General features: G+C 39.7%; 2 protein-coding genes across 2 annotated transcripts in view; both read right to left on the minus strand.

The window, feature by feature from the left end:
- LOC118331714 (G protein-activated inward rectifier potassium channel 3-like) overlaps window positions 1–299 on the minus strand; it is a 3,336-nt gene extending 3,037 nt beyond the window's left edge. The window contains exon 1 of the mRNA XM_035666780.1: window positions 105–299. Within this exon, the coding sequence (XP_035522673.1) occupies window positions 105–299 (195 nt within the window). The remainder of the gene's footprint in view (window positions 1–104) is intronic.
- A 3,865-nt stretch (window positions 300–4,164) lies between these two features.
- zw10 (zw10 kinetochore protein) overlaps window positions 4,165–10,042 on the minus strand; it is a 10,162-nt gene continuing 4,284 nt past the window's right edge. Inside the window, exons 7-16 of the mRNA XM_035667010.1 lie at window positions 9,612–9,809; window positions 9,325–9,461; window positions 9,044–9,226; window positions 8,286–8,509; window positions 7,722–7,793; window positions 7,464–7,633; window positions 7,146–7,276; window positions 6,548–6,679; window positions 5,472–5,674; window positions 4,165–4,812 (exon numbers count right to left, since the gene is read on the minus strand). Coding sequence (XP_035522903.1) covers window positions 4,692–4,812; window positions 5,472–5,674; window positions 6,548–6,679; window positions 7,146–7,276; window positions 7,464–7,633; window positions 7,722–7,793; window positions 8,286–8,509; window positions 9,044–9,226; window positions 9,325–9,461; window positions 9,612–9,809 — 1,571 coding nt within the window. The 3' untranslated portion in view covers window positions 4,165–4,691. The remainder of the gene's footprint in view (window positions 4,813–5,471; window positions 5,675–6,547; window positions 6,680–7,145; window positions 7,277–7,463; window positions 7,634–7,721; window positions 7,794–8,285; window positions 8,510–9,043; window positions 9,227–9,324; window positions 9,462–9,611; window positions 9,810–10,042) is intronic.

Below are 10,042 nucleotides of genomic sequence, written 5' to 3' on the forward strand. Positions count from 1 at the left end.
ATAGATCCTCTTAAATGTTACAAATTGTACCTTCAAGTTGATGAATATTGTTTTTTTAAGCGAGGGGAGGACTACAGGACATCATATAATATAAGGAGCTCTACCTTGCAAGTGTAAGGAGTGTACCGGATGGACTCTGGCTGTGGTCTGGGCAGGTATGCCAGCAGATGTTTAGCGGTGAGGGTCTGCGTTGGGGGGATGGAGTTCCTGCGAGGCTCAATCCTGATGGGGCTCCTGATGTGACTCTTGCACTCAGCGTTCTGTAGCGTCTCTCTGCTGCACATCACAGTCGAGATCATTGGTGAGGTCTTCAATGTGTGGATTACGGTTTTACTTCTGTTCGAGCAACGAAATTAAATCGAATTATGTCAGATATTTTTTGCTGTAAGTGTTTTTAATTACAGCATCTTAATCTCTCTTGTAAGTGCTGCCTCAGTACTTCTACAGGTACATGTATTATCTGCTTATAATTTATGTGTTTCAAGTGTGTACATTTCAAAGATAGCGATGAAATCTTTGCTTCATTCTATGCCACTTTTTCCTTAATTGACCCCTTTATTTATCATTTATTAAACGGACTAAGTGACATTTACTTTTACTAATATGTACGTATATTTCGTATTGTATGAAAAACTGTACAATGAACCCAAACAGTGAACTCAGTAACTACAAGAATTATGTTTAAAACGAGTGATTTCGAGGAATTTTGAGCAGATTATTTCCTATTTATAAAACTTTTTATACAATTCTCTGTCTGAATTATGTATTTTTATTTTTAATTATATTTTTTAACAATCATACAGACTTAATAGGCTTCTTTTTTTTTGACAAATTCAGTGTTTTGTCCGATTCTTGGTCATTGTTCTATTGGACAATTTACTTCACATTCACTTTTCATCACAAAAGTGAGCCAAAAGATGTGATACAGACCTACTATGCATATTTTTAAAGTTTTCTAGCACGCCTTAAAATCGTGAAGTTTTGGCGACCCCTAGTATACTAATACTGTTGTATTGAATAACTGTCTGTGAACATTCGGTCCCAGTTTGATGCCATTCTGATAATTATTTACAGAGATAGATGTGATAATACAGACACTTTCCCTTTTGGAGAAGCCTAAATCTTCACTATTTTCAGTTTTGGGGAGAATCCAAACAGCTTAGTAAACTAATATTTTAATTCAACCATGCATTTCAAAAATTAGACTGATCCTGTGCTGAAGTCGTGCTCCGTGCTACCTCGGGTATCTCAAAAACTAAAGCCTTTTTAGGGATTTGTGGAAATAGATAAGAATATAGTCATGATAATTAATACTGTGGTGATGGTTTTTGATTCAATGTAACATCTACAGGATATTACATTTGCATTTTTATCTTGTTGTTAACTCAACCAACTCCCTTCCAAAACAGAAATCCAAAGAGATTCCCTCAGATACTACCCACAGCTAAACGTCGTGTGATAATGTGCCAAAATAATGGCATAATGTTTCTTTATTTCCACATCAGCTCAACATGAGGTCTGATGTGGGCTGATCAGTTTCTGAGTCACTGCTGCAACTTATTACACATGTAGGGATTATCACTAATCCTCAAAAAATAATCGGAGAAACACCAAGGAACACAGTGGATTTGAGAAGATTACAGACTGTATCAGCAGAAGGCTTAGAGAAAGTATTGTCCAGATGTGGCCAAATAAACTGGGGTGAATTCACTGGTGTGCTACAGCTGACCCCGAGCGGCCAATCAGCTGGACAGGGAACGCACAGTATTCAGTGGCATAGTGGTACCTGGAGAGGTAGTCTTAATTTATGGCCCAAAAAGGAGAAACACTCCAGTGACATTTAAGACTACTTTTGTATATTTTTCTGGGTAAGACAGCTGCGTAAGTATGTCTTTTGAAGGACGTATTCCTCATTCTTACTCCATCCACTCATGAATATTAGACAACTATGTCATTTTCTTTGCCAGAAAAAACCTAAATTAAGCTCACAGAACAATACTGAAGGATGCACATCAGAGGAAAAGACTTCTCAGAAAGAATTCTCCAGGTTTGTTTGTTTTTTGACAGCAAATACTTGGAGTTACTGTAATTAAGTGGAAGAATACCCTCATGAACTTATTGGAAATTAAATTATTTAGAGAAAATATGAGTCGTCTAATCCTTTAATTGATTAACAGAAAATTAACCAGCAATTATTTTGATAATCGATTGACTGTTTTTGATCAAACATCCTCTGCTTCCTTTGCTGCTTTTTCCTTGTTTTAATTTAAAGTTAACTGTTAGAAGACATTCACAGATATCAGCTTTGAATCTTGGACACTGGAAATAGCATTTTTCACTATTTTCTGATGTTATATCCACTACAAAAATCAATCCATTGTGAAAATAATAGAATAAATAAATAATGAAAAAAAAATTATTTTGGAAATTACAGACCTGTAAAATAAAAAGATACCAAAAATAAATGTAATGTACCACAGTGTGTTAAAAAGCTTAATTACACAACATAAACAGTAAAGTAGTTGAGGTAGTTACATTTTTGGAAGTAACTGAGAGTAAAGTAGTAACTAAGACACACTAATATTAATATTTTTTAATATTTTAAATGTTAAAAGATGAGAAAGCCACATGATCTACACAGAATAGCTGAAATTACAATTTTCATTGTAATTTAACAATATGGTTAATATAATTACAAAAAAAATCTTGTTTTTTCTGATTTATCCTATAAAAATAACTCTATAAGAAGATAAAACAATGACAGACCTCTGTAAAGCATAACTCCAGATGAACACAGCTGCTGGCAGAAGTGAACGTCCTTGTTGGAGTCGTCAGGTTTGATCAGAGGAAGAAGGAGACATAAATCCAGATGTTTATCTCCTCCCCCCGCCGAGTAACTACTGACAACTCTCAACCCCAAAGCTCCACATGTGCCACTGGACCACCTCAACTTATCGTAGTTAGATGTAACAAAGGATTGTCCGGCTGCTGTTAGCATCCAGATGCACACACAGCTGTCACTAAACGTATTATCAGTATGATCCCTTTAAAGAAATAGTTTGACATTTTATAAAACTGTCTTACTTTTCTTACCAAGAGTCAGATGAGAATTCAGTACGCTAGGTCTTAGCTTAACATAAAAACAGGAAACCACTAGTATGGTTCTGTGCAGCACCTCTGAAGCTCATTAACTGCCTCGTTATATCTAATCCAAGTGTAAAGAACGAAGGCTGTCTCCTGGCTGTAGCTTCGTATGAGAATTGAAAGTGGTTTCAATCTTCTTTCCTAACTCAGCCCCCAAAGTCAAAACTATTCCTTAAACAAATCCTGTGCAGGTTTACAGCTAATGATCAGCAGCTACGTGTTGGATGAATAGTAAAATGAGGAATAAACTGCATTAAAATATTGCTTTAACCAAAGCACTTTACAGTTTGACTCATTCACTAACCATCAGGAACAAAGAGGGTTCAGAGTCTTTCCCGAGGACACTGTGGATTAGAGGAGAGGTCCCACACAGTCATCACTTTCCAACAACCCATAATAAAATGTCCATTCACAACCTCTATGTACATGAACTATACAGGTCTGTTTGTGTACTATACTGTATATACTCCTAATGTTAATTATTGTATGATCTCTAACGCAGTGGAGTGTCCGGACCCCCAGACAGCTGTGGAGGATAAAACAGAGGAACATATTGAGGGAAGCAGCTGATGTCAACCCTTTAATAACATTCAACACAGCTCCAACTCTATACACTACAGACTATACTCTGTTTTTGTACATGTTAACAGGTCAGTCACCTCAGTAATATCAGAATGACTTGTATCCATTATGTTGACTAGTGCTGTTATTTTAAGAAAATCTAAAAACATGAATTAGTCATTCTGTCTGTGGAGGGTTGAGAGCCTCTGCTCTAATAGATGGTTCATAAAAATAAAATAAAAACAAGATTATGAAATTCCTTGACTGTGTAACCCTGCAGGAGCAGCCGGGCACTGAGTCACTCCACCCACTGAGTCACAGAAACCATTTGTAAAGACACCATGTTTAATTTTCTGTGCCAGTATAAGGAGCTACAATTTCATCATAACAGCATAAAAAACATTATGTGCAGGCAAGGTGGCGTCCCCATCACATCCATTAAAAACAGTCCAGAAAAGGTTTTGAAAAGTTGAATCTTTTGGTTTATTTGGACAAGTAATAAATACATTATAGAAGAGTTCAGTTTGAAGGCTTGTACAAGAAAACAGATGCAAGGTCCAGGCTGTCTTTGTTAGAGGCATTTAGATTCAAACAAACAAAACTCTCCTGAAAGTTCAGAAAAACAAGTTTAATTAACAATGTGCAGCGACGCTAACGCTGAAGACGACGTCACATATTAGCAGATGGCAGCCGCTGGTTACACAACCTCAGTTGGCTGTGTGGTGTTAAACCCACAGAGCTATACGTTGGAGGATGTAAAGAAGCCTCCGTGTAATCTCTGCAGGACTAATTGCAGTCGGAGAAGGATTGATTACAACCAGCTTACATCCTCATCAGAGAGGGCAAAGTGTTCAACCTCCACACATTTAAAACCTATGTATGTTTATATTCAATGAAACCGTGAATGGAAATGAATAAAGGCGTGAATCATTATTTTCCTCAGAGGAAAAAGTGCTTTAGTATCTTTCTGCTGTTCCTCCGAGCATCTATTTGATTTTGGTCAGCGCTACGGCTCTCCTCTCGGTGTTCTGAAACAAAGCTCGGATCAGGTTCTTCACCTCCGAGCTGGAGAACTCCACCGCCAGCGGACCTTTACCGTCGGCCCACCTGTGGGAGGAATCAGACACATCAGACAGGCACACACACACACACACACACAACAGCAGGATGGTAACCAGGAGCTCTTCTGTCACAGCTGAAGGGGCGTTTACTCGTCATGACGAACACTTCTGAGTAGGTCTGTCAGGTTATCGACTTATCGAACATATATGGACACAACCTTCCATATGACCCCAGTATAAAACGACCGACGACAGATCACAATACGTCACACAGAACAGACTGTTTATCATCCAGAGAGATTTTCATGCAACTTAAAATACTTGGAACGAGCTTAAAATACAAATTTAACTATAAAACAGAATAAGGTAAACCAGTGCAGTACACAGGAGGAGGAAAAATGACTTGAGTGTAAATAAATTCATACAGGAATAAAAAAAAAAAAAAAAGGAACAAATAAATGCTAAAATGAAAGTTAATGATTGTATATTTATCACACACACACGTATTTATTTCTGTATGTTAATGAGGAAGGAGGTCCATAGCTGCTCCTCCTCCATAAATATTATTCACTGTACTTAATGAATTACAGCCTGAGTCTATCATTGATGCAGTGGTACTGTGATAAATATTGGGAAAAGATAAAAGGAGCTACAGCTGTATAAACGTAGATTTATTGATACCCTCTCGCTGCGTTTGTGTCTCACCTGTCGACGATCTCCTGCAGGTTGGCCCGCAGCACGATGACCAGCTCCTTGAAGGTGCTCCACTTCTTCACGTAGAGGGGAACTTCCTCCTGGTACTTCTTGTTCTTGTTCTCCTCCGCCAGAGGGATGAAGACCAGCGGGCCCTCCTCGATGATGGTCTGGCACAGAGTGTGGAGGTGCTCCCCGTCCTCGGAGGAGATATCCTGCAGGCAGTTCATCATCCATCATATAATAATCAGGGACACTACGAGGGTACGGTGGATCAGCACGACTTTTCTCTTGTTTATTAGTGTCTGAACTTAATAAACCGGGGTTTCATCAACAAACAATTTCATCAACAAACAATCTGACCCCTCCAATTTGATTAAACAGGTGATTAAACCTTCCTTTACCTTTATTTGTGATTCCTTATTTGAATTCCAGCTTTTGTTTGCTAATTTACTGGGCTGGGACGATATGCTTATCACTTTCGGTGCAGATATGACATGGATTGCAATTCTTTGTCTAAGTATTGTGAATTTTGCTCTCTTTTCTAACACTAGACCATAGAAAAAAGTTGAATCATAGTCTGCTACAGACTGTAGATCACATCAATAAAAGGTTTTATTTCTCACTACTATACTGCAAATAACAGTGGTAAATAAAATACTTGTTAAAGTAAAACTGCTACATTTAGTCCTTCCTGCTCATCAAGCGAGAGCTATAATAATAATAATAATAATAATATAACAATTATAATATGCAGTATACTGTCTGGGTCTCCTTCTGGAGGCGGCTGTATTTTTAAAGACGATGGGAATTTTGAGCTGCTCAGAGAAGCAGATAGAGCTAACAATGTGGCAGCTATTAGTTCATTTCCAAAGGGAGAATCAGAAATATCTGCCTGTAAAACATGGAGCACACATGGTCAAGTAAAATACTTGCAATACTGCAAAAATCAGAACGTACCACGTGTCTTCACCCATGCCTTGTTCTCCTGTAATGTCCTCTTAACCACAGTAACACTGTTTGGAGGAGAGCCCCAGAATCGTACGTTTATGTGAAAGGACCATAATGAAAAAGAATAAAAGACAAACCTCCAGCATCATGGTTTTGGCGATGACCTCTGTGATGGCCGTGTTGAGGAGGTTGCCCATGGCTTTACAGTAGATGCTGACCGGGAGGACGTCCTGCCACACTGTTCCCAACTGCTTCAACTGATGGATGACCTGCAATCAAGCACACAGACGATCACTGGAAGGAATCCTTTTCCAGGACTGTTCTCTACAATACAGGACAGCCTCATACAATGGACTGGTAGGCCTAGTATTTACACATTTCCCAGTTTTATTCCTCCTTTTTTAATCATGCAGGGTTCATGATTAAGTGACTCAGGTTCATTACATTGCTCCCCACTGTTCTCACCACGGACCATGGTTTTCCTTTAACCCAGGTTTACATAGGCAGTCTGAGTGAGGGGCTTGAATACAATAAAACATTATTGTTTTTTTATACATTATTAGCAGGATATTTGGTTATTTTTATTAATTTCACTGTGTTTTCATGACTAGACAACCAGTCTCTAAATATCCAGGTTTGCCAGGACGGATGGAAAACATTGAATGCAGCCTCACAGATGACCAGCTGAAGAGCATTTGTACGGTATCGCACTCATTATTACATTTTTCCTCTCACCTGTCTCACTGCCTTGCTGGCTGCAATGTAGTTGTCTTCATCGTCCAGGTTGCAGAAGTTGTGAGCGGTGGAAAGTCTCTCCAACAGTTCAGCTCTCTGGACGTTCATCTGCGCTAAGAAACACTGGGCACCTGGAGGGAAGTGACAAGATCAGCATATTTATATATATTATATATATTCAGCATATAATCTGCAGATTAGACAATAATATCTGGAAGGTTTGGTGACTTGTCTCAGGAACTTTCAATAAAATCAAGCCAATCAAGATACCTTGTTATAGATAAATGTGTTAGGAATCAGCTTCTTGTTGAACTTTACCCAGTTTCCTGAATCCGGGCACCATGTCAACAAACGTTGCAACGCCCTCGCTGAGCGGCTGAGGCAGGTGAGCTCTGAAGTGGTGGCCCAGCGTGAGCAGGTGGTGGGCCAGGTACATGCAGTTGTTGTGCTGGATGGCCGCCAGGTGAGGGAACTTGAGCAGGTTCTCCCTGGATGAGAAACAAGAGGCAACCATTTTCACCTTCAGGGGAAATCTCTGTTATTCTTCTACAAGTTATAAAACAGAAACATCCTTACTTGTGGTACGTCGGTACGACATCGTAGAACAGCTGGAAGATGTTTCTAACGGTGAAGAAGAGTTGTAGCGCACTGAAAAGAACAACAGACAGATTTATTCACTCTTCTATCATAATGTAATCCAGTGAAGTTGATTAAGCCTAAGGTCTAAAGCTTAGGATCAATACAGACCACAGTTATACTTTGGTCACACAACATGAATAACTGTCATTGTGGTGACACATTATTAAACCATTTATCAAACTGATAACTACCAGCAGTCAACGTCAGATAACCTGAGCAGACTTTAACAGTCAGCTAATGTTTCTGTAGTGGAGACACAATGTTAAAAATGATCCATATTATCAGTCTGAACTAAACTAAAAGCTCCCTGCACCAAACTCCCTTTAAGAAATACGACATTTGAACAATTCCTAATGTGTCTGTAACAACACGTTACTCTAGAAACACGAGGTTAAGTGCCTCATATGTTGACAGTCTTCTTGTCAATTCAGCATCAATATAACCTATAAAGTGTATTCTGTACAAAAGTCCTGCCTCAGGTGTTTGAGCACCGTCACATACCATTGTGTGGAGCTCCCGACGGCTTCACACAGGGTGTTGAGTGCGAGCTCCATCAGCTGCTGCACTGACTCACTGATGCGACAGGCGGGCAGACACAGACTCCACGCAGACAGCTGCTTCGTGTTCTCCATTATCAGCTCCTCCTTCGTGCTCTCTTGCTTCACCTTCACCTCTGAACCTGGAGCGGGCAGCTTGGGGAGACGCAGCTTGTAGTCTGGTGTGATCTGACCGAGGAAGATTTAGAATAAATAAATAAATGGAAGCAATTCAATAAGACAAACAAGAAGCATTTGCAGATTTTGCTGGAGTCCATTATAGTGCAATTTACCACAATATATTTCTACTAAATAATAAATTAATATAATCAGGTCTGGGATCAGGTCTCAGTAAAGATCTGTATCACACAATAATTCTGGCAGCATCTTAAAGATTTAATACTGTACTGGCTCCAATAACAGACACTTTTTTTTTTCTGGTTTGGAAAAGTGAGGGTTGTGTTATAGTTGAGGACTAAAGATTTACACAATCAAAACTCTTTCTCTTTATATTGAGCGAGTAGTAAGTGTGTGAGAAGAGAATAAAGAGAAGGACAAAGTAGCTGGACAAACATGGGCTTTACTTTCTGCTTCAACAGAAGAAGGCCAATTTAATGGTTCACTTCTATCACAGAAAGGCTTTAAGGTTAAGAATTCCTTTCCTCTAAAGGTTCTTGAACTGACTCAGTCCCCAGTCTACACTCGGCCCCCGCGTAAACATACTTTGACAGTGTTGTGCATCTTGGAGGTCATGAGTTTGCGGGCTGCCACGATCACATCTTTGCACTTCTTGCTGGCAAAGTGACAGTTGACGTCTCTGGCGTATTTGAGCAGGTCCGTGGAGTCGCCCTGCAGAAACTCCAGCTCCTTCAGACTCTTCTCAAACTCCTCAGTTTCTTTAATCACCTTCAACACGAACAACAACAACAGAAATAGGTTCAGTAAGAATGTAACTCTCTCTACGGTTACACAGACTGTGTTGCTGACTGCTGTTGGCTCCATACACTGTTGTATTTCTCCAGCTGGCTGCTGTTGGTCGGGATGGAGTAGAGCAGACACTCGTGGATGATGCACTGAGAAATCTCCTCCCAGATCAGTTCCCCCAAGATTGCCGACAGCTTTTTATCACCAATGGACACATCTGAAAAATAACAGACGCACTTACAGACTTTTCTTCCTCAAGCTCATTGTGTAATCTTTAAGTGAAGTCTGAGACAAGCCTGGACAATAAATCTCACATTCAGACTGTGGCTTTATAATATCTATATATCCTCTATGAGCCTTACTGTACCTAGCAGGTGTGTGTGCAGAGTCTTGAGCACCAGGAGCAGTTTGCTGTAGACCTGTGAAGGAGTGGATCTCTCTTCGGGGCTCTCCTCCAAACAGTGCAAGGCGAGGGTGGTTCCCTCACTCTGCTGCTCGGTCACCCTGACGGACAGCGACGGGTACATCACCAACGGCTTCAGCATGGTCTTCAACAGCACCTGACCTGAACCACAACAGAAGTCAAGTTCATTTATATAGTGTATTTAAATCCACCAGGGTTGTACAAACGTGCTGCACAGATTAAAGCTAAATAGTAGTAAAAACAACAGCAAATATATATGAAACGGAAACGTTGAAAAGATTATAAAGTATTAAACCACTAAGAGCAACTGAAGGACATGTAGATCTTTTGTTGGTCACATTAACTGGAATTAAGTGTCTCACATTTAATATACC

This window comes from Morone saxatilis, unplaced genomic scaffold, assembly GCF_004916995.1.
Source record: "Morone saxatilis isolate NCDOM2014 unplaced genomic scaffold, NCSU_SB_2.0 Contig20, whole genome shotgun sequence".
Lineage (NCBI taxonomy): Eukaryota > Metazoa > Chordata > Actinopteri > Moronidae > Morone > Morone saxatilis.